This window comes from Ptychodera flava (assembly GCF_041260155.1).
Source record: "Ptychodera flava strain L36383 chromosome 23 unlocalized genomic scaffold, AS_Pfla_20210202 Scaffold_23__1_contigs__length_28996876_pilon, whole genome shotgun sequence".
Lineage (NCBI taxonomy): Eukaryota > Metazoa > Hemichordata > Enteropneusta > Ptychoderidae > Ptychodera > Ptychodera flava.
Window position 1 is genome coordinate 4,180,982 of NW_027248277.1, and position 24,967 is coordinate 4,205,948.

Sequence of the window (24,967 nt, forward strand, 5' to 3'; positions counted from 1 at the left end):
CACTATTAGTCATACAAATTTATGATTATTAACACAGTAGATAAAAATTTAGTATTTCTGTCATTATTGCATACTTACAAAGGAGCCCTACTGTACTCAAATCCTGAATAATCAGTTTTTATACCAAATTCACACATTTGTAGTAACAGACCTTGTTATTTACATATTTATGATAATGAACAATTTTGCTAAAAATTTACTCATATTTCTGTCGCTATTGCATACTTGCAAAAGTACCCAACAGCACTGAAATCCTAAATGATGATCAGCATGTATGCCATATTGCCTAAATTGTATTGTAGCAGACCCTGAGAAATACAGTCAATATAATTACACCTGTAGCATTGTGGTCACAATATTCCCTTGGACTGAAAATCTGTTGCTTGAGGGCGCTGTCTACACTCTCCTTTGTAAGGGAAGGGAGTGTAGAGAGTGCCGTTGAGTGACTGATGGATCTTTCAGTTTAATACGCCTTCTGTACTCCCTTTAAATAAACAATATTATCAACTGTATTCATACTCATAAATTTATTGACTTTTTACACTTTCTATGACTCCTTATCCCCCTGTGCTTGTTCTCAACCATCTCATACCAAAGACACTTGTCAAAATATATTATTTGAATTTACCGTTTCTCTGTACAATGAACTTTTTTGAGGGTTATGGGAGTTTTATATCGTTTTACAAAATTTTATCAATGTAGAGTTTGTGTTTTATAAAAGTTTCAAAAGACAAATATTTTCTTTTTTCCCAAGAATTACTTCAGTTATCAAGAACCTCAAAAAAGTCAAAACGTATAATCCTTTTAGTCATTGACAATTTTCAGTGTAAAACTTAAAGTTCATTTATTTACGATGCTTATTTATTTATTTATTCATTCAGTCATTCATGTAATCATTACTTTATTTCCTTTAAGGTTATTTTGCTGGGATTCAGTGATTAAAAAAAAACTGCCATGAAGCATGATTTTATTTAAAAATACACAATCCTTGGGATTTTATGTAAGTTTGAATGAGACTTTCTTCATTTTCAATTTTTATCTTTCATTAGATTTATATTTCATATTTTGACTTTGCTGTAACTGGCTACCTATTGGCACTGTTACCAAGAATGAAATAAAATAAATTACATATGATATTGTCATTCAGCAATAATATTCCTTAAAATTCCGTCAGAATTGTTAATTGATCATTATACATAGGTATTCTTACCAAAGTCGAGCATTACAGATGGCAACAATCAGTAAAGAGCAGGATTCTCTTTTGATGGTCTGTAAAATGTGAAATCTCTTGGGACAGCCTAAAAGTGATCACTACCGCTATATATAAGTGGTTGTTCTGCATAATTGATCGGCAAGACAGGTTTGACAGTGAATGAAACATGAGAAATCACCACAGACACAATTTGCAAACGTAATAGACCAGTACTAAAATCATGTCAATAAAATATACACAGGTCACTAAACAATCTTACATCATTCTACTAAGAAATGTGGCAGATTTCTACAGCTTAAACACATACCTGTAATACTACCGGGTACACAAGCCAAAGTAAAGTTTTAGGTTTTATTAAAAATTCATACTAGAAATACCTCAAACGTTGAGAATGTATGAGTTTTGCTAATGTCATGAAGAAACAAGAATTTTCTGTCCTTAAAACAATTAAATTTTGTGTAAAGTATTTATTGCATCACTATCTCAAATGATTGCTGTGGTGAGAAGTCAACTTTTTACCAATAATGCATTTTAATATTCTGTGGTTTGCCCCTGAAGACGAGGCAATATTCAGCAGTGAAAATGGCTGATACAGAACATTGTTAACCACGCCGTGAAAGTAACTTTCTCGTTTGCATTGTTCCTCTTCTGTACTCATACACATGTATACACAATACATAGTATTACACAAAATCATAAGAAAAATCCAGCAAATGAGAAATATATCTATACTAGTGATATCATTTTTAATATTTACATACTGGAAACATATATACTGGTCACTTTTACAAAAATTTGAATAAAAAAATTTAAACTTGCAATGCAAAATTGTAACTAAAATAATATGGAGTTGTTTGTTCATCAGTCATGTCCCAGGACGATTATTTCACGGAGTTGACAATACAAGTCAGACATTCCTTTCCATACAGCAGTATTGCTTTGGCACATTTAACACCGATTATTGAGCAACTGTAGCATCACATGTATGTTTGAAGGCAGAGTATTTTGGAACTGTCAGAAACTGTCTAGAGCAAAATGCTATCTACCGTACAAGAATTTATATTGATGGTATCACACTCCTGTACCAGCCACATCCAAATATAAATTTAGGTGCTGTACATGATGAACTACACCAATGGAATAAAATGAAATCACCTTTGAAATGATAAGACAGAGAGAGAGATATGGATGTGGCTATTGCTATCACATGAAGCGCTGCTACCCAGTATATTCTAAACTAATTCTGTCTGGAAAAATATATGTCTGTAAGACAGACAGGTCCATATCAAGATAACCGATTTAACCATTTCACTATTGCGTATTTATGTTTGATTTAGGGTAAGCAGATTACCATCATTCTTTGTTCAGACCTGATGTGTATATTCTAGTGTATTGAAACAGATTTCCCTTCAGATAATTTACATTGATATCCAACAAGTTACATTGCCAGGGTTTCTCATCGCTATTTGCAGACTTAACATGTGAGTCAGCAAAACCTTTAAGTTTAAAACGCAAGGACATAGTTTGCATTTGAATATGGGCTTTTGATGAGTATGCAAGCATGGGCTCGTAAATTAGAAATTGATTTGAAGCAACGCCCACAAACATCACAAAGATATTCATGCTCGGTGCAGTCCCTAAGAAGATGCATGCTATTGTGTTCAGATCTCTTATAGAAACCTTTGTAGCATTTCTTGCAAGTTTATTCCTTGGACAACTCACCATGGCCTTTACTTTGAAATGACTATTCAATTTATCCTTACTGTAAAACCTCTTTTCACAATAGGAAATAGAAGTTTTTGGTACAGGTGCGCATGCATTAGATGGTTAGACATCTGTGACCGTTTGTCAAATTTTTCACCGCAGACTGTACAGACAGCCGACACTTTACTGTGCACCCTATTTTCATGTTCTGTTCTCATCCCTTGTGTTGTATTGTTACTAATGGAGTTGTCATCATCACTTGTTTCATCATTTTCTATGTCACTGTTTCCATTGTAACTTCATCCTAAGTTTGATGTTGATGCATCGAGAGAGCAGCTTTCCTTGTCGTCATCATTCTGAAAAGCAGTTGAGAAAAAAATGTTACATAATGCACAACTAGTGTGAAATTCAGTATTGCCAATTTTGTAATTGAAGCTTTTAAAGCATCTAGGTCATACATATCTTGTCTTTTGGGGAAAAAATCTGTAGGTTACCTTGGCTTAGTTTTTAACAATTTGGCAAAATGTAGTAAGCAATTCACAATTTGCATTATTTCTCGTGATTTTCATTTTGTGTGCTCTTCAGCAGGCTGGCCAGAGTAGGACTACTCAAGTCCACTTCTAGCAGTCGTGTAAATCAAAAAAAAACCAATAATACATTTAAAAATCAATCTACTTAAGAACTTGCTTTAGGAATATGGCTCCACAAATAGCTGATAACAGGAAATGTTGAACATCTGTGAGCAGAACTGTGCAATTCATGTGTATTTTCTGTGCATACATCCCTAATAAATATGCGGTTATATGATAATTTGGGAGGACTTGAAACTTTTGATCATATAAATTGGAGGGGGGCGTGGACACGAACATATTTTACATGAGTATTGAGGAGGGACCTGTAAAAAATATGATCAATCACGATCACCCCACCCCCCCCCCCCACCCCCACCCCCACATTGCAGCATTGTTCAAACTCTGGCAACCTAAAGCACGGTGAATGGAAAGAATTTTGTGGATAAACTAGAAATTCGGTAACTGGATTTGATATAAATAAAAGGATATTGCCTGTAGTTTTATTTGTAACAGAACAGCCATGTATTTATTACTCTGATTACAATCTGTACATTGGACATATACCTCTGAGACTATGAACTTTGGTACCATTGAAGACTATCTAATTATTTTTAATGGGAAACAAGAAACTTTCAGACGTAATACTTTAATGCCTTATAATGTAGACGCCAGTCAAGTCCAACAAAAACATTTCTTGCTGAATCAGATTATGATATAAAATCACAAAAAGCAAGAATAAACTGTTACAAATTGAAAATGTCAAGTTGTCCCTATGTTACACCCCTAGCCAAGATTTGGAATGTGCCATTGGAAGATTGCCAGGCATTGTCTTACCATAGACCCTCCAGAAAGGGTCTATGGTCTATTAAACAGCAGGGAGTGCCGCCAGCTGGCAAATTTTATGAATTTCGCAAAATCATCATCAAAACATGTTTTGAAGGCCGATATACCAATTTTACTTATTTTTGACCTTGGCCTAAACTTTGGAGGGGAAAATAGAGCTGTTCACAACTGCCCTCCCACTGGCATACACGGAAAATATGCCCTTCCACTGAATTTTAATGCCCTGCCCTCCAGTATCTATGGTCTGCCTGATTCTAACTCCCCACAACAATTTAAGCTCCCCACTGCCCTCTCCCCACTACTGAAATTCCCCATTGCCTAATAGATGCCCTCGAGGCGCCCAGAAAAACGCAAAACTGTGCGAGCAGCTTTTAGTAGACCTTAGAACACAATGTTCTCCTCTAAGTTAGGCGCTTATAATCTCCCCTCAAGTTATATCAACCAATGGCTTTCCCCTCCCTCTATATGTATTTTCCGGTACCCCAGTCAAAAATTTTCTCCCACCCGCTGAAAAAAAAATTCTTTCTGCACGCTGATTAGTTTTGAAATTTGCCTGCCTGCTGAAAAACTGCACAGGAACACCTTTTACACGAACAGCTTAGTTGGCCGCACCTGTAACAGCTAGAATCATGTGAATTGATTGTTGTATACAGTCTGTTGTGGTATTCATTATTGGTTTGCTGTATAAATTTCATAACACTATTGCAATATAAAGTTCATAATACTAAATTACTCCAGAACACAGATAAACATTGTTATTTTAATAAGAGGACAAAAATCTAGTAGTGAAATGACACGACAATGTGTTTGTGCCCACCTACTTTGTGGCATTTTTGTGTTACCTACTGATTATACATTGACAGTGATAAATAACATCAGATTAAACTGTCATGCTGCAGCGCTGGTTGGTATTTTGGTATTTATCATTCATCAGGACACTGTAAATGATTTATTGCAAATGATTTGCCAGATATGTGTCTGCTAACAATCGCTGTCACACACAGCTTGACCAAAAGTGGACTTTAAACCTATTACTTTACTGTTTAAACAAAGTAGCACAGTCAGTTTGTTATAAATCACATGACAGGTAATTCCAACATAGCTACGTGTGCTGACCAAACACAGAAACTTCCCTGACACCTTCAGAGTCAAATTATACCAAATTCAGGAATATTTCAAAACTTTCTATTCACATTCTGCTACTCAAAGCTTCAATAGAGTGATCTGTATCAGTAACTCCTTCTGTTGATAGAATCCATCAAGCCAAATCAACCAAGGTATGTTATATTCTCTCTACCAGGTGTCATTTAATATATGTTGGTGTTTTCATCAAAATGCAGCTTGTTCAGCTTCAATGGACCTCCTGACTTTCAGTGAATATTAACAGTTGAATATTTCTGCACATTCAAAATGTAAACCATGTTATGAGTCATCATTGCTACTACATGTATTTGAAATTCGCTAGGTTAAAACCAAAGGTATAAGAATATACTATTTATAGCAAAGTCAGCTTAAGACCATTTTCTTATTCACTACATTAGGTTGACCAAATATTTTGCAATCATTGTGATTGCGGATGTATTTTACAGGAAATGGGAGTAAGCAGGTAATAATTTGATCACCAACTTCTGCTTAAAATCATGTTGTGTCAAGACAATATCATATATCAGTTACTACAAAAAGCACTTTTAACATAAAGGAAATGGCTTGTTTACCACAGCTGGTTCATTTTGATAATGTGAAATCCTGCCTCATAAAATTTTGACATTTCTAGTCATTATGGCAATCAACAAAAACAGGTAATAACAAAGACATTAATCAGCAAATCTGTCATTACCCTTGAAAAAGTGTCCAGGGAGAGTCAGTTTACAGACTGACACTGCAATTTCATTGTTGTTGTTGAGAGATTATTATTTGACTGTGGTTGTTCTGTGTTTGAAGGAGCACTGTTTGCATGCATCAAACTGAGTTTGAACATTTATTTCAAAATGCACACATAATTGTTAAATACACTGGCACAGCTCCATTTGGCAGAACTAAGGAATGTAATCATTATTTATTGTGTTGCATTGATAAAAGGCACTCATTTCTATTTTCAATATAAACAAACATAACTAAATTACCAAATTGAAACAGGCAAAGTTACAACAACTGCTATGTTAGTTTCAGTACTGTTAACAGACATGACCTCCAGTAACCTTTTGACTTCATCTGTCTTTTTATGTCTTGTATATTATCTTATTTGACTTCTAAGTTTGACAGAAAATTATTATGCAAATCTCTTGCGATAACAAGTTCAGATTTCTTCAAATTGTGATGAATTCTGTAGACTTTTGCTAATTTAATAAAAAAATCTTATCATTCAAAACTATAAGAAAATTACGTTACAGATTTTATTTAAGTCCCCAGTAATGACATAGTTTAGATATGTGCAAACTGTGATGAAATCTGCAATGTGTTTAGGACTTGAACATCTTAACGGGACCAGCAAAGTCTGAATTTAGAATGTTAATCATTTTCACACATCTTTTTACCTAGTGTTGTAAACTATGAGTGTGACAGTGTAATTGCTGCTCTTGATAGCTATTACAAACATATCCAAAGACCTAACTTTTAACTGCTCTGCCAACATTCTTTAACCTTAAAATGAAATTTTCAAGTCCCTATGACCTTGTGGAGTCTCTTGTTATTGTACCTTATGCTTATTTTTAGCTCACGTGTGTAAACACGTGGGCTATTGTCATAGCGATGTCTGTCTGTCTGTCCGTGTGTGTGTGTGTGTGTGTGTTAGTGTGTGTGTGTGTGTGTGTGTCTGTCTGTCTGTTTACACGATAACTCAAAAACGCCTGAACGGATTCAAGTCAGATTTGGTACACAGGTACCATATGCTACTTGCAAGAACTGATTAGATTTTGGTTAGTGTGGCTTGCATATTAATGAAGTTATGCAATATCGTTTTTTTCCGTACAATGGTTTCCCTATGGAGACGGTAATGACAGTGTAGACACATATCAAGAAATACTGCACAAAATTTCATGAAACTTTACACAGATGACAATCTCAGAACATTATGATGATACTGTGAGTGTCATGTCAATTACCTTCTCATTTGCATATTTAATGAACTTTTGTTATTAGTGAGATAACTCTGAAATTACTGCACCAAACTTGATGATACTTGCAACAAATATTGATCTAATATATATCTAATTATACTTAGAAGCATTGGGCAGTGTCAAGTTAATAAATAGGTCATTTGCATATTTTATGAAGTTTTGTAATTAGTCATATAACTCCGATATAACTTCACCAAATGTGATGAAATCTGCTGCAGATACTGATCCGACTGATATCTAAATGTAGTGTAAAGCATTCAGTAGTGTGAAATTAATTAAGGGTTCATTTGCATATTTAATGAACTTTGTATTAGGTATATAACTCTGAAATTACGGCACCCAAGTCAGTGAAATTGGGTACAGATATTGTTTTGATAAATATCTAATTGTACTGAGAAGCATTTGGCAGTGTCAAGTTAACAAATAGGTCATTTGCATATTTTATGAAGTTTTGTAATTAGTGATATAACTCCAAAATAACTGCACCAAATGTAATGAAATCTGTTGCAGATACTGATCCGACAGATATCTAATTGTGGTGTAGAGCATTTACTTGTGGGAAGTTAATTAAGGATTCATTTGCATATTTAACGAACTTTGTAATTAGTGATATTACTCCAAAATTACAGCGTTAAATTTGATGAAACTTGCTACAGATGTTGATCTGATAAATATCCAATTGTACTGAGAAGTATTGAGCAGTGTCAAGTTAATAATTAACTCATTTGCATATTTCATGAAGTCTTATAATTAATCATATAACTCCGAAATAACTGCATCAAATGTGACGAAGACTGCTGCACATACCGATACGACAGATATCTAATTGTGTTGTAAAGCATTAAGTAGTGTAAAGTTAATTAAGGGTTCATTTGCATATTTAATAAACTTTGTAATTAGGTATATAACTCTGAAATTTCGGCAGCAAAATTTTGTGAAAAGATGCTACAGATATTGATTTGATAAATATTTAATTGTGCTATGAATCATTGAACAGTGTCAAGTTAATTAAGGGTTTATTTGCATATTTAATGAACTTGGTAATTAGTGACATTACTCTAAAATTACAGCATTAAATTAAATTAAACTTGCTACAAATGTTGATCTGATGGATATCTAATTGTCCAATAAAGCATTGAGCATCAATAAAGTTTTGTAATTAGTGATTAAACTCTGAGAGTACTGTGCGAAGTTGAAAAAAACCTGCTACATATAGTGATAACATATATCTCATTGTTCTGTGAAGCGAACTACTATTAATGAACCTGTTGTAAAACACGTGAGCATATTCAGTTCATATCTGGTTAAATAATTTTCATGACTTTCACAAATATTTATGTGTATTTTTTAAAATGATGAAAATGGCTTCAGACATACATTGTAAGCATCAATGTAGTCTAATAAACATGAGCTGTCATACTTGGAACACTAATTGGTTTACTCATAAAATACAATTATAATATTTTTAAATTTTAAAGCAATTTTATTGTCTATTGTTTAGTGTGTTATAGATGTTGGTTATACAAAACTTCCTGTAATCATCACCAATATTCACGGCAGGATGAAATGTTCTTTGTCTATTTGATGTTCTAGTGACAATTAACTGTGGTGAAAACAAGGATTGATCCAAAACTCTAGATATTGTATGACAAATATTTTTAAGTATGTAAATCCACACGTTAGCATATTTTAATTTTAATATATTTCAATTACAGATTGGAAACAAACTTCATGCCACTGTTTTTATGAAACATGTATGATAGTCATTGCTTATTTTACAAAAATCATCACATATTTCCTATGTTACTTATTAATTAATTAATTATTTATTGATTAAATTTTCATTCCTCCAGGGAGGATGGCAAACACACTCTCTGAAGCACTGCTTGTATTGACATCATGGAATACAGCATCAGATGACCTGACATCACAACCAACTAGAACACTGGTTAAAGATTTCTGTGAAAACACACTGAAGTCTGATAAAGTTTCTAAACTCTACTGTACTGTCCTTGATGTGGAAGTCAGTGAAAACAAGAAGAAAGATGCAGAGAGTGTTGGAGTTACTCTGATCCCAGCTACAAGATTTAAATGGTCAGATCCTGAAGGAGACCCACCTGCACCAAACTGGTTACTCCATCATTACACATACTACCCAGGGCTGAAGAAGTTGAAGCATATTAAACATGTAGTCAGCTTTTCTCCCAAGACAAAGAATGCAGCAGCTGCAATCCATGAAAGTCTTTTCCCTCAAGCTCAGCTCCATCAACTCTCTGTTCCAACTCCTCCTGGTGTAGTGTTTGCTTTTGATGCCTGGAGCAGAGATGCCTGTGGTCTGACTGGATATCACAGAGCTATAATCCAGGATTTCATAGCTAGGAAGGCAGAATCAGGAGAATATCTCAAAGCATATTCCACTGTGGTTGATGTTGAACTCAGTGCAGATCAGATAGAAGATGCTGAGAAGTGTGGTGTTACCTTGATAAAAGCAGAAAGACAGAAAGGAGTTGATGAGATGCCAAACATTAATTGGTTGATGTACCATTACAGCCACTTCCCTGACCTACAAAAGTTACAGAATATCAAGTATGTGGTTGGTTATGCTCCAAAGACTGGATGGGCTGCTATAGACATACGAAAGAAACTATTCCCTGCTGCAAAGCTGGTGTTGATCAACCATGTCTGTCAGGAACAAAACTGTCTCTTGGTGAAGGATGAATTTTCAGAGTTAGAACAGGACATGTTGCAGATGGCAAGTCAGGCTGATCTACTGTTTTCCATTGGTCCTCATTTATATGACCACTTCAAGAGTGCATACAGAGCTGTAATTGATGGAAGAAAGCTGTCTGATATCCCTCACAAAGAAATACTTCCAAAACCTGCGCAGGTATATTTTGACAATGAATCACAGGGCAATACAGAGGTGCTTGAAAGTGGCCATAGCATACTAACATATGGTCAGCTGAACACAGGGAAAGCCTTGAAAAGATGTGACTCAATAGCAGCTTCCATTGGTTCTGCAGTGGAAAAACATAAAGACTTTCTCAGAAAGCCACCTAAATGGAAGATACACGGAGTCTCTAAACAGGCGTACAAAGCAACAAAGAGATTTCTTGACAAAAAATTGGAAAATGGTATGATAACATCACACAAACATTATTCAGCAGGAACATTATTACAAGCTCTCCAGCAGTCTGACCTTTGCCTTCCTCCATCATGCTACACTGAGTACAGTTTTGAAGGCTTGGAAGCAATGGCAGCTGGTCTACCAACAACAGTCCAGGATGATTCACACATTGCTGCAATGATTGACAGACACTTTCAAAATCACACGCATTACTGTATTGTCAGTAATGACACTGTAAAATTGACTTCTAAGATAATTAGAAATCTGACAAAAAGCAATGTAGCTGTCCAGAATGCAAAACTGCTCAAAGAAGACTTAGCTGAGAGTGAAGCTGTGACAGAAAGTTTAGCAAGGTTTGCTTCATCATTGACTGATGAAGATACAGAAACACAAACCTCTGTTGAAAACGGTAGGTGTTTCCTTGATTGTCTATTTTTTATAGCAAATTGTGAGCATAAAATCACAAATGATGTTGTTTGTGTGTACTCGATAACTGACATTGTAATGACTGGTCACTTACAGTTACACAAATAAATTTCAGATTGTTTGAGCCACTGTATTTAGTTATATCTTCATGGCAGCAGTATAATGAAATACCGGAAAAGAATTTATACTCAAAACAGTTCTTGATTTATGTGCAGGTAAAACTGAAATGAAGAAGAATAGACAAGAAAAGTGTACAGCTCTGGTGACAGAACCTGTAATGGCAATTATCGAAGGTTCCACCACTACAGAAACTGATGCATTAATATCATCTAGGCCACCAGTCAACAACAATGAAAAGACAATAAAGACCACAGGAGTGGAAAGTGAGACCTGCACTGTCACAGATTATGTGGGGACTACAGAAAGCACAGCAATACAGTCTGGAATCTCAGTTACAGAAGTGATAGAGACAGCTGAAACCTGCAGAACTGTAATTCCAGGGATTTCAGTTACAGAAGATATAGGGTCTCGGTATACACAGGCCAAAGCAGTGCAACCTGGAATATCACTCACAGAAGGACTTGAAACTAAAACCACCACAGCACTGCAACATGGGATATCAATTATAGAAGATATAGAGACTGCAGGTACCACAGAAGTGCACCCTGGGATGCCAAGCACAAAAGATATGGATACTACAGCAAGAACTGGTAAAGCAGTGCACCACGGGATGTCAGTCAGAGAAGGTGTAAGTACAACAAAACCCACATCAGTGCAAAATGGGTCAGGATTTGAAACATTTGGACAAAAGGAGAGTGAAGCAGTGAAACCCAAAATACAGAGAATAGGAAGAGTCAGTAGAAACCCTGGAACACCAGCACCATCACCAGGGTCAATAGCAACAGGAAGTGACAATGGTATGTAATACTTTTACTTTTCACCATTTATAAACAATAATATCAAACTGTGTGACAGTTATGTTTTCATTTCTAACACAGTGAAGTGCATGAAATAAAAAATGTAATCTAACAAACGTTTATGATTATCGGCATCACTCTTTCATTATAGAGAAGCATTATTGTCATCAACAGATATGTAAAAAATTACAAACATATGTATTCATCTATGACACTTAAAAGCCTAATGCATGTTTTTCTCCTAATTATGTTTAGATTCTACTGATTTTTCGGTGCATATTGGCCTTAATGGGGAATCTTATGAAGAGCGGATGGGAGAGCTTGATAAACAGGAACCAACAGGTGGTGTTAGAGATGAAAAACAGAAACTTAATGCCACATGGGAGGAGTGCAATGGAGAATTTGAGACAAATGCACATGAGGTGACCATCAGTGAAGAAAGCCAGCAGATTATATGCTGCCATTGTAGGGAACACTTAAGTAAAGTCAAAGTCAAAGGCACTGAACAGGGTTCATTAGCAATCCACGTGGACCTACCCACTGTGTATAACCTGTACAGATTAGAACACACATGTCTATCTGGTAGTTTTCCTGACTCATTTGAACCACTATTGATAACTGATAAGATGAGAGAGGAGGCTGACAAAGTTGGATTACAACTCAAGTTGAAAGCAACATATGACCAAGCCAGATTTGATGAACTGGAACTGTTCTTCATAAATAGTAAGTTTACAGTGTATAGTGATGTTCCTCATATCTCAGTATTGTAACCACTGGACTTATCATACACCTGATGTTTCCATTTGTTTTATCAATTCTTCAAGGATGTTTACTTCTGGATATCAGGTAACTCTGACCTAGTATTTGAATGCAGGCAAACGTCTGTGTTGTATGCTAAATATCTGTCAGACAAACAATCTTAGACTTTGGATTACCTCACGATGAAAATGATAACTGATGTCATTCTGACATTCACTTCAAATTCAGGTTTGTGGTTGAAATTATTGTGAAACAATTACCCACCTTGAATATTTGCATTGTGGAAAATTTTAAACAGCAGTTTGTCTGAACAGCTTGTAAATTTTTGTCATTCAGGAGATGGTGGTGGACTTAAACCAGTCAAAGTCTTTGATGATGTCATAGAAGGAAAGGATGCTGAAGAGATACAAATTGATGTAAGTGTAAGCAATCAGTATGACCTTGGCGATACAGGAAAGTAAACAGCCAATTCACTGCAGCTGTAGAGAATTTACAATATCATACATCAAAATTTAATTGTCATAGACATGAGAATAATGATACCATTAAACCAATGAAACAACAAACACATAAACCCTGTTGTACTTTAACATGAACATTTCAGGATGAAGACACTGATGAGAAATCTGACACTGTAGTCACAGGAGGAGTTGATAATGGTTCTCAGATTGAACCTGGACAGTGTAAGTAACTGAAAATTAAGTTGTTTTATTTCTCATGGACAGAACCTGTATTCAGATGCAAATCAGATAAAATTTACGTCCTCAGTGTTAACAATTGTCTGCAGAGAAGTGTATCACTAAAGGCATATGGATCCTCATATATCCCACAATGCAATTGTTATCTTTTGCCACACTACCTTTCACTCCAGATTATAATCCACAGTACTGTTTGAGGTAGAGTGGGCCTCAGGGACAGATATTTAGACTCCAAACTTTTGAAATTATTTTTGATCAACCACTTGAGGGGCTCATTTTAAAGCTCCCTGAGAAAGAAAAAAATTCACTATCTTATTTTTTTTTAATCAAAGATTTTATTCTTCCAGATAAAGTTGACACAAGTCTTTGGCCATTATTAATTTAAAATAGAGGTATATGTTAGACAATTTGTTTTGCTAGTTCAAAACTTTGCGTTGTGACACCTGATTTTTCGTCTTGATTTGGTGAAAGAATAGTTTAAAGTTCCATTGACAAAATTTGAGCAAGTCTTTCACTTTGTAGGCCAAACAATGAATGCGGTCATTGACAGTGATCTCAGAAAACACTATTATAATTGTAGTAGAATATATTCTCTTAATTACACAAATTACCATTGATCAATACATAAAGTGAAATGTTTAACATTTATGATTGGTATAAACTTGTACATTTTTGTCGCTGCCAGCCCTGGAAAGTATCCAATCGAAATCTAAACTTGAGAGGGCAAGGGAAACTCTAGAATCTCAACTTAAGGAGGCAAATGAAGAGAAGGCTACGTTGGAAGAGAGATGTAAGGAACTGACACAGAAGTTAGAGAGTAGTGATAACTCTTTGGTCAGTCAACGGATTGAGAACAGTGCAAAGCAGAAGACACTACAGTCTGAACTTGAAGAGAAGAAGAGACTGCTCAATGGACTTCAGGATAGAGTGGCAGAAATGGAACATAAATTGGAACAATTTGAACTGAAGAAATCAGGAGAGAAAGGTACAGTGTCTTTGCATGTGTGTCATAGATTAATTTGGATATCTTTGAATGCATCATTTGCTGTTCAAAGTAACTGATTGACTCTGTGTGAGTCAATATGTGTCTTCTGTTTGGTTGTGTTTAAAGTCTATACTTCATGAAAATTAAGCATGAAATAAATTTAAAATGACGAACAGCGACCTATCATTATTTGGAATAAATTAAGTTTCCAATTACTTTACTTTCATTTCTCATCATTAAAAAGAACATCCTAAATAATTTTGGAAATCTGAAAATGTTGCCATTGTTAAATATCATTTGAATCCTTAATAATTTTAATGGTGTATACTCAAATTTGTTTTTTTCTGGTAACATTAAATATTTGCTGTGAAACAATAATTGTTTACCCGGTCTTTGGTTTTAATTTAACTGCCTTGGCTAACAGATGAAATCCACTGAATTAAATCCTGGTCAACATGCTTAATAGATTCTATTGTTTCACTGACACATCAGAGAATTTAAATCCGAGTAAAAATGTCTCCTACATCAAAATAGTGACATTAAATCCTTGTGAAAATGAATGCTTTTTCAGTAATCCTGCTTTATTTGCATATTTATATATCCCTTTGAACCTTGACCTCATTGTAACTTATGATAATATTGATATGTTTAGATTTACAGGAGGTATGTAAGGGTGCCAGAAATCGACAAGTGCGGGGCCAAAGTGAGGGCCAGCACAATCAAAGTGCGAGCGAATGTGAGGGCTTGAAGTGAGGGCTCTCACAATCGAAGTGCGAGCAAATGTGAGGGCTTGAAGTGAGGGCTCTCACAATCGAAGTGCGAGCGAATGTGAGGGCTTGAAGTGAGGGGCGCCTTGAACCGATCAAATTTGGGCTCAGGCATACGAAAAATGAGAGTCAAAGTCGTTTTCAACGTTGAATGAAAACTTACTATCTCCAGAACACAGTCGCGGCGCGGCATAGCTCTGTGAACAGTTGAACGGCTGAGCGCTGAACGAGTACACAATGACCTGCGTACAGATCATGACCCATTACATCACTTCCGTCTTTTTCGTTAACCTTTTCTTGTTTTTAGTCATTGCATTTCAAATATCACAGTTATCCTTTTTATTATTAATACATGCAACTCAAGGGAGCGATACTTCTTCTGGTACCATTGTACGACTATAGCGCAACTGATAACTGTGACTTCAGTCAAACCAGTTCACGACCTGGTCACGTGAACTCTGATACTGTTTATCCGACATGGCGTCGTATGCGGAGTTTTTGCCGGAGAATTTTCGAAGAAAGAGGAAACTTTTTTGAAGAAATTTTAGAGTGGCTTGTTCACCAGATAAAGTAAGATCATGCCTTGAAATAAACATTAACTCTGTGACAGGCATGTAGGATGCCAAAGAAATTTTGTGCATTTACGTTTTACACTATCGCCTACTCATTGCCGGGACTAGTTCAGGAAACGGACACACACAAGCAAGAAATGCCGTTCAAACAATAAATACATTTATTACATGAGAAAAACTATGTGCAAAATTGATAAAACATTAACAAAAGAAATTCAAAGAATTTTCAGTTCATGCACGGAAGAAACTTCGGATGTCGCGTTTGTCGATACAATTGCCCTCTTCATCGAAGTCAAACCCGTCGAAGTCTATATCGTCATCTTCCCCCTTGTCATCAAACACGAGTCCTACGGCTTCATTTGAGAAGTCGTCATCGAGTACCGGAATCTCCTCGGAAATCATGATGTCTTCAGTTCCGTCGAGCGCATTCGCGATACCCATGGAAAGGAACGATTTTTTTCACCACGTGAAATGAGCGAATCGTACTTGATCGACACGTTCAAAAACTCGACTATCGTAATGTTCATGTTATGGTAGCCAAATGGCATTGAAATATTCGATTCGTACTTGATCAAGATGTTCAAAAATCTGCTTATTTTGACAGTAGCAAAATGACAGTTACGAAAAGACGGTATTGTACTAGATCGAGACGCTCAAAAACCCAACTCTTATAATGTTCATTTACATAGCGAAATCCAAGTGGAATTTTATCGCCAGGAACGATAGAACCGTTCCCGATTGAAATGTTCCAACATCAAATAATAGTGTGCTTGTTTTGAGGTTTGATACTTCACTTTGGCACTTGTTTGTGACTTCGATAAGCAACATAGGTGTCTTGGATATCCTTGTCTCATTACATGACAATGGCTGTATTGTTCCAGTCAGAATTTGGGTGTACCCCCTTGGGGGCGTTATAAACGAACTAACAGCCAATTACGAATCGAGCGGGGTTTTAGAATCGGAGGAATACGGTACAACAACTTAATAAAAGACTTAGTCGATCGTAAGGTGGTGTTCAACTGAACGCAGTGGCTACTATTTCCCAGTAAGATACGTAACTTTCACAAACTCTCACAAACTCTCTCTCTCTCTCTCTCTCTCTCTCTCTCTCTCTCTCTCTCTCAGCTTGTATAAAAGTCGAAAGTTTTTGCTTCCGAAGGGGCGCACGCATAAAATACTGAACGTGTAACTAAAACTCACCGTTGAAAATTTTCTGACTTTCAAAATTAAGCCGGTTGTACTGTCAACAATAAATAAGACTTGGGTCTTGGGGACTTTAGTCCAAAGGTTAGTTTTCTGTTAATTAGTTGTAGTTAGGTTGCCGTATGTTGTGGGTTCGAATCCGATTGAAAACTATCCGTATTTGCAGTGTTTGCCCCATAAGCCAGCGACTAATGCGAAACCACATCACTCGGTTTCGAAACGCAAGCGTCAAAGGGCCACTCTATCAACTTTGTAACACCATAGGTCCGGCTGCGTCTCGCCATAAGCTTTCCCCACACAAACAAAACGTTACCGTACACACCAATCTAAACTTCCCTACAAATATCTGAAGCGAAACAAACATTTCAATAACACAAAAATCGGATAAGAATGTAGGAACACATGCATTTTCGAAACGAATCAAACACAAACTCGACACAAAAACATTTTGGATAGTTAGGTGGGGAGCCTCTCTCACATTCTTTGCATTCGAGTCAGTCCTTGAAAGTCGGGTTTGACGAGAACTGTAAGGTGGTGAAATCTCCGATATATATCGGATATTTACCCGCGATTTGACAGAATCTAGTATCGAAGCTAGAGTCATTTCTTAGAAGTCGGGTTTGGCCAGAACTGTGAGGTGGTGAAATCTCGATATATATATCAGATATTTACTTGCGATTTGACAAAATCTAGTATTCTCTAGTATCAAAGCTAGAGACAATCCTTGGAAGTCGGGTTTGGCAAGAAGTGTGAGGTGGTGAAATCTCTGATACATTCGGATATTCGATTGCGATTTGACAGAATCCAGTATCGTCTAGTATCGAAGCTAGAGTCAGTCCTTGGAAGTCGGGTTTGGCCAGAACTGTAAGGCACAGCGCAAGTCATACTAGTATCGTTTAGTATCGATATTTGTGGCGAAGGGAAATTCGTCTTGGTGTGACTGATGGAAAGACAAGCAGACACGATGTGTTCTGTAATTCTGCTACAACACACACATTTTATTCCGTGGTTCTACTTTTATATATACACCAAAGCATAGACCCTCGAGAAAAACGGGACAGGCAACTGCTGTGTTTTTTTGTGCGATCTATCTTGGAATATATTAAGTTTATTTGCCAAGCGGTCCCCGACAACAATACTTCGTACTTAACACTGAATCTCATTAACGATCAAACTGACGTTCTGAATATGTACACTTTGCTCTTGCATGGCACGTTCCGAGTAATGACACAGAGAATTTTGAGGGTTTTTTGATACCAGTCATGGTGAATGTTCTGGTAACGATGAAGATCACAGTTTTTCTCGAGGGTCTATGACCAAAGTTAAATGTCAAAGTTGACATAAAATAAAAAACAACGGAAAGGTCAGATTTGCATATTGTGGCTTCATTTAACTAACAAATAAACTAATAGATAAACTGACGCTGTGAAATCGTCATTAGTATGTGTACAGAACCCTGGATAATAAACAGAAAGTATACTATCTGTTTTGCATTATTTCTGTCGGATTTCCATTCCCGACAATATTAGAGTCCCCAAATCGCCGATAAATATCGGGTAAATATCGGAGGTTTCACAGATCCGGCGTGCGGAGGCACAGGGCAAGTCATTCTTGTATCGTCTAATGTCGATATTAGGGTACCCACATCGCCGAAAAATATAGAATAAATATGGAGATTTCACAGATCTGGCGTGCCGAGGCACAGGGCAAGTCATTCTAGTATCGTCTAATATCGATATTAGAATCCCCAATCGCCGATCGTCGATTTAACAGACCAGGCATGCCATTGCACCAAGCAATATATTCTGGTATAGTGTAGTATCGATATTACAGTCCCCCCAAACGCCGGTGAATATCGGCGGTTACACAGACGCGGCTTCCCATGGGACAACCGCAGTTCATTCTATCGTCTAGTCCCGAAATCGTCGATATGTCAAACTTCGATACTAGATTGTAAATATCCGTTATTTAAAAATTGTGCAAAGTCGCACCTTCCTGTGAGTCGAGAGACACTTGAGATTTTGAACGACGTGATCAGTCGTGTGTCATTGTCATGGCATTAATTTCAATAACGATAATCGCCCGATGGGATTGTCTCAAGTTTAAAAGCTTTACAAGAAAGTGTTTTTTCAGTCCTGACAGTGTATAACCTAATCATGGCGATGACTGATGTTTTAATATTTCTGCCTGTCGCACATATAGCGTTCGATTTCATTTTGACAACCACGTTGAATGTGCGATCCCTGCCCGATCAGTCAGTCGCCGATTTTTACAATCAGCCAGACATTATATTCTTAAAGAAACTCAACGATGTAAAGATTACAAAATGCCTCATTCAAATTTTACGGTGTTTGACAATTTTTTCCGTCAGGGACGTCATGTACTTTAATAGCCGTTCGCTCATATCGTGAACCTTCGATCGATGCTGTAGCTCCATGCATGCTCATACACAGGGCTGCGCCGTTTACACTTCAGTGGAGATCGTATCGCGCTTTTAGAAGTGACTTTGATCACAAGTCTTCATTCGATCAAGGTGAATTTAGTACTGTTTTTCGCAAGTCTCAACCCTCAAATACGCTCTCACTTCGATTGTGAGAGCCCTCACTTCAGGCCCTCACATTTGCTCGCACTTCGATTGTGAGAGCACTCACTTCAAACCTCACATTCGCTCGCACTTTGATTGTGCTAGCCCTCACTTTGGCCCCGCACTTGTCGATTTCCGGCACCCTTACATACCTGTTTACAGCCTAGAAGAGGGCTAAATTCTTAGAGAATTAATTTTGTCATATCAGGCAATGTGTTCCTTGATTACAAAAATACATAAATCCTTAAATATTCTGTCATCAAGTCAGCAGTACGGTATGACAAAGTCTGCCATTTTCATGAATTTTGTTTGATGCAAGATACTCCTTATATTGTTTCACATGTTGAAAGATACTGAATAAATGGGTGACGATGAATATATTCAACCCTGTTTAAGACAAATTTCTAGACAAATTTTTAGAAAAATTTTAGACAAACATGTATCGTTTCTAAAACCAAGCCCAACAATGGTTCCTTGTAGAATTTTGTACACTTCACAGAATTCAGTGACAGACAGAATTCTTTAAAGCATTTCTTTTTCCTGCTACAAACTATCATCTAATAATGGTGACAATGGTATAAACTTGAGTTGGCAATGAAAGCACTGAAACCTATACACTCACATAATCCCTATGGCACACATACCACATAAAGTATATGAGGTTAATACGAAAATACCGCAAAGGATGCACGAGGACATTGGCGCCGCGCATCGCCCTTCGCGTCGGGCGATACGCTGCGCCAATGTCCTCGTGCATCCTTTGCGGTATTTTCGTAATAACCTTATTATTATACATCTTACATTCCTTATCGGGGCATCAAAATGTCGGAGTAGTGACCGTTTTCGTGCAATGTCAACAATTTTTCTTCCGATTTATAGCGCAAGTGTGGAACGCTACTTCGGACGCGCTTCTGTAAGTTTTGGAGTGTGTGCACTACACACGTACGTACAGAGCGCGCGCGAGACTTGTTCTGGCACTCGTCCAAGGGGTCCCTTGAAACCGTTCTACAGTGAACGCGCAGATACAGCCGCAGGGAATGGGGCGCCTTGAAACCGTACGTGTTACAGAACGGGCGCGCGTTCCGTACGGCTTTTTTAGCGCACGCTAAATTCTATTGTTCTCGATGGTAGATGTATAATAATGTAATGTATTGTCATATACATACTACAAACATATAATTGTCACAAATTTGCCAATATCGGTGATGATTGGCACAGAGTTGATTAAAAATGTATCAGCAAATTTCTGTGGCATATTTTTACATGGTCATAATAAGTTTACACACCGTAATTACAGAAAATTCTTTCGGTACCAGAGGCTGTATATTAAGGTTGAGTCATCCCAGGCACACTTGCCAAATACATCACACTGCCTGATAATACCTATAGTACAATGACAGTTTCCAATCACACCAATTTGTGTCCATTCATTAAAACTGACACAAATCTGTTTGTATACCGCTTTGCCACAGGCATATGGCAACCAATTTGGGTCATTTCTGGTAGTGCCTTCTGTTAATGCAAAATTCATAGATTTGTCGCATTAGAAAAGGACATTGTTTTTATCAACTTCAAATATAGCAGTTAATTAGTTATTTTTTGAAGTTTAATCAGCAACACAGATCAGTGAAGCAGAAAACTGACAATTCAGTTTATTAGGGGCTGTGTCAACACATTAATGATTATCATTGCAAATGTCGCATCCTTGGTCCATTTCAAATTTGTAGTAAGTCCATGCTGGGACCATTAAAAACTCCTAGATTTGCATCTCAGCACGGACTAGGTCTACTTTGCTCAAATTGAACTCTAGTTCTGGCTATTACACTGCTGCACCTACACTGCACCTTCAGTTGTTGTTTTGGTTTGAGTTGTTGGCAGAGACCCACACATAAATGAATCTTGGTTGCAGAATGCTAATAAACTTAAAATCCTACAAACAGTTCCAGATGTCTGGAAATGCCACTGCAACTAGTTCAAGATATCTAAAATTGCACCCTGCAACCATGCGTCATGGGGGGTTAGGGACTGGACACAAATTACAGGGGGGGGTGGGCCGGTGTTTTTTGGGGGTGGGTCGCCATTTTTCGCGCAAGCATTTTTGAAGGGTCATAAAATTTTGTGCAAGCCTATGGGGAGGGTCACCTTTTTTCATGCATCAAAGCTGAAATTGCATGTGCACGTTATGGAATACTGAAAAAAGAAAAAATACCTCCTGGCACTTTCATTTTCTGCCATTACCATTTTCGGCGCGCCCTTCGGGCGCAAATTTCAGGTATAATAAACAATGTATTGATGATCCAAGCAGCCACATTGATTTAAGTTGTCATGATTTCTACTTATTCAACAATATTGTGCATAACTGTCCCCTACAATAACTCTTTCAATACAATTTGGGAGATTACTTATTTGACATCATTCTCCCATTGACAATACATTAGGTATAGGTCGGTGTCAAACATTCATGTCGCTGTATGCACATTTTTTAATTTTTTGAGGACATTGACAGAATACAAACTGTTCAGAATAGTGCATAGTGTCATCAATAACAACTGGAAGCTTCAGGTCGAACAACTTTTGAATAACAATTTAGGATCAGATAACCTATGAGTTATTTGTAGTTTCCTCATAGCCTACGATGTATAGTGAATCAACATTTTGGTGAAATTCCAAAATCAAATTTCTTGCACAACCATTGACTTGAAACCACTCTAGTCTAATCATGAATATTAATACTAATAATTAGGTGTACATAAATGCACAGGTTTACCAAGTTTTGTATTGGAAAAAAATTATTCATAGTTTCATCATAGACTGCCATGTATAGTGAATGGACATTTCAGTGAAATTCCTAAATCAAATTTCTTGCACACCCATTGACTTGAAACTACTCTAGTCTAATCATGAACATTAATACCAATAATCAAGTGTACATAAATGCACAGATTTTCCTATTTTTTATTGGAAAAAAATTATTCATAGTTTCATCATAGACTGCCATGTATAGTGAATCGACATTTAAGTGATATGCCAAAATCAAATTTCTTGCACAACCATTGACTTGAAACCACTCTAGTCTATCATGAACATTAGTACCAATAATTCAGTGTACATAAATGCACAGATTTACCTATTTTTGTATTGGAAAAAAATTATTCATAGGGTTTTACCATAGACTGCCATGTATAGTGAATCAACATTTCGGTGAAATTCCAAAATCAAATTTCTTACACACACATGGACTTGTAACCACTCTAGTCTAATCAAGAACATAAATATCAATAATCAAGCATACATAAATACACAGATTTGCCAAGTTTTGTATTTAAAAAAAATTATTCATAGTTTCTTCATAGACTACAATGTATAATGGATCCACATTTCATGTGAAATTCCAAAAACAAAGTTATTGTACACAGATGCACGTGTTACCACCCTCTTCTAATCAAGCACAATTATGTCAATTATTCAGGGTCATATATACACAAATAGCGCATATTTTTAATTCTGAAAAATTTTTTTTACAGTTTTGTCATAGACTCCCATGTATAGTGGATCAACATTTTATGCGAAATTCCAAAAACAAAGTTATTGTACACAGATGCACATTTTACCACCCTCTTCTAATCAAGCACAATTATGTCAATTATTGAAAATTTTTGACAGTGTTGTCATAGACTCCCATGTATAGTTTTGTCATAGACTCCCATGTATAGTGGATCAACATTTTGACAGAAATTCCAAAATCAAATATCTTGTTCACATGTGCACTTGTAAACAACCCATGCTAATCAAGTATATCTATATCAGTTATTAAACATCTGTATATGAACAGATATAGCTAGTTTTATACTGGAAAATATACGTTCGTAGTTTTCTTATAGTCGACTACATGTATAGTGAATCAACATTATCGATAAAATCTAAAAATTACATTTTTGTACAGGCATGCACTTTTTACCTGCCACTTCAAGCAAAGTACATTTACATGAATTATCACACACATATGATTTGATATTTCTTGGACAACGCGTTATATCGGCCACATTTTGCCTTCCTTTCGGGAGGGCGACTTAAAAAGTATAGCAAGTCAGAAGGGGGTCTTTAACACATTGCGGGTTTTTTTGGGGGTATTGAGTAACAGGGAAGGGTCACTTATTTTCATGCACGGATAAGGGGGAGGGTCACTGATTTTTGTGCATGAACTTTTGAAGGGTCACTATTTTTACGCAGCGGTTTTTCGAAAAACACCGGCCCCCCCCCCCCCCCTGTAATTTATGTCCAGTCCCTTAGAGACTTGTTCCACATAATGGACTCCCTGTTTGCTGTCATAAATTCATTTTGTACCTTACATTATCTTCTTCCAGGACATACAAATCACTCCCTTTGAATGTGTAGTACTGCAGTAAACCTCCAACTGGATGATGTCCCGGGCCTATATCTTCATGCAAATGTTATGACCTATGCAAATAAGATGACCCAGGCCTATCCTTAATACTCAGTACATTTACACATCACGGCAGAAGGTGACCCCGGCCTTAGATCCATAACTACTCGCCTATTCTCAATACAAATGCATGTACCGGTACACTATGGATGATCACCCCAGGCCTATCCTCAATATAAATGCATGTACACACTATGGAAGATGATTCGACCCAGGCCTATCCAGAACAGGTACAGACTATTTGTATTGATCATAGGCCTGGGTCGTCTTCCACAATGTATACAACAATCATGTAGTATTCAAGATAGGCCTGAGTCATCTTCCATACTGTGTGCATGTATGTGTCTGTAGATTGGCCTGGGTTATCTTCCATTGCATGTACATGTATTGTGGATAGGCCAGAGTCACCTTCTGCTATAAATGTGTACATATAATTAAGTATTATATAGCCTGTATCATCGTAATTGCAAAGGTCATAACAGTTGCATGAAGATAGGCCTGGGACATCATTCAGTTGAAGGTCTATGGTGCTGTCTGTAAGATAATGGCTGTTGCATGATGGGAAAATCTACTTACTTTAAAAACAATGTGTTTTGATTCAATTACCAAAGCTTTGACGCAATGAGGTAATCAGGAAATCATCTGTTTAAGTCCTGGAAACTTTCACTGTTGTATCAGCCATGGATGATCTACAAAACCACAGAAACATTATATATTTTCCTATCATTAGCCAAGCAGTGGCCAGCGGGCAATCAGTAAAAATTGACAGAAAAAGCTCCAGAATGTATTTTCTGGCAACTTCCACATGCGTCCATGGTTACGTAGGCCATAGTGTGCTGAACTCCATCTTGCTATAAACTCCTCCGCTGCACTATTCACATAACTTTCTTGTGTATTATCATAGATCCGTATCAAAAATATTGTCAGTTGTGAAAGAGGGGTTTTGCCGAAACACTTGGCCTTGCACATGGATTCATGGGAATATGGATGTAATTTGTGAACAAAACAATTAATCGCGGAGTTAATCTGTCATAATC

At 36.8% G+C, this 24,967-nt stretch overlaps 2 protein-coding genes and 1 long non-coding RNA gene across 3 annotated transcripts in view; 2 read left to right on the forward strand and 1 right to left on the reverse strand.

Moving 5' to 3' along the window:
- Positions 1 to 1,545: 1,545 nt before the first annotated feature.
- The window catches only part of LOC139123489 (uncharacterized), a 30,444-nt gene continuing 7,022 nt past the window's right edge, over positions 1,546 to 24,967 (reverse strand). The window contains exons 6-8 of the long non-coding RNA XR_011549695.1: positions 24,480 to 24,619; positions 12,942 to 13,156; positions 1,546 to 3,273 (exon numbers count right to left, since the gene is read on the reverse strand). This is a non-coding gene — a long non-coding RNA (uncharacterized lncRNA). The remainder of the gene's footprint in view (positions 3,274 to 12,941; positions 13,157 to 24,479; positions 24,620 to 24,967) is intronic.
- On the forward strand, positions 5,479 to 11,926 carry LOC139124278 (uncharacterized). Its single transcript, XM_070690419.1, has 3 exons — positions 5,479 to 5,609; positions 9,302 to 10,984; positions 11,217 to 11,926. The coding sequence occupies exons 2-3, from the start codon at positions 9,307 to 9,309 to the stop codon at positions 11,924 to 11,926; spliced, it is 2,388 nt and encodes a 795-aa protein (XP_070546520.1). The 5' UTR covers positions 5,479 to 5,609; positions 9,302 to 9,306.
- Positions 12,215 to 13,603, forward strand: LOC139123480 (uncharacterized). Its single transcript, XM_070689642.1, has 3 exons — positions 12,215 to 12,641; positions 13,014 to 13,093; positions 13,282 to 13,603. Exons 1-3 carry the CDS (start codon positions 12,230 to 12,232, stop codon positions 13,366 to 13,368), a joined length of 579 nt encoding a protein of 192 aa, XP_070545743.1. The 5' UTR covers positions 12,215 to 12,229; the 3' UTR covers positions 13,369 to 13,603.

Bases quoted from the DNA above. Each gene is read 5' to 3' on its own strand.
- LOC139124278 (XM_070690419.1), top strand. From the start codon at position 9,307: ATGGCAAACACACTCTCTGAAGCACTGCTTGTATTGACATCATGGAAT. The intron at 10,985-11,216 runs GTAGGTGTTTCC...ATTTATGTGCAG, and splicing joins ACAAACCTCTGTTGAAAACG to GTAAAACTGAAATGAAGAAG.
- LOC139123480 (XM_070689642.1), top strand. From the start codon at position 12,230: ATGGGAGAGCTTGATAAACAGGAACCAACAGGTGGTGTTAGAGATGAA. The intron at 12,642-13,013 runs GTAAGTTTACAG...TTTGTCATTCAG, and splicing joins GGAACTGTTCTTCATAAATA to GAGATGGTGGTGGACTTAAA. The intron at 13,094-13,281 runs GTAAGTGTAAGC...TGAACATTTCAG, and splicing joins CTGAAGAGATACAAATTGAT to GATGAAGACACTGATGAGAA.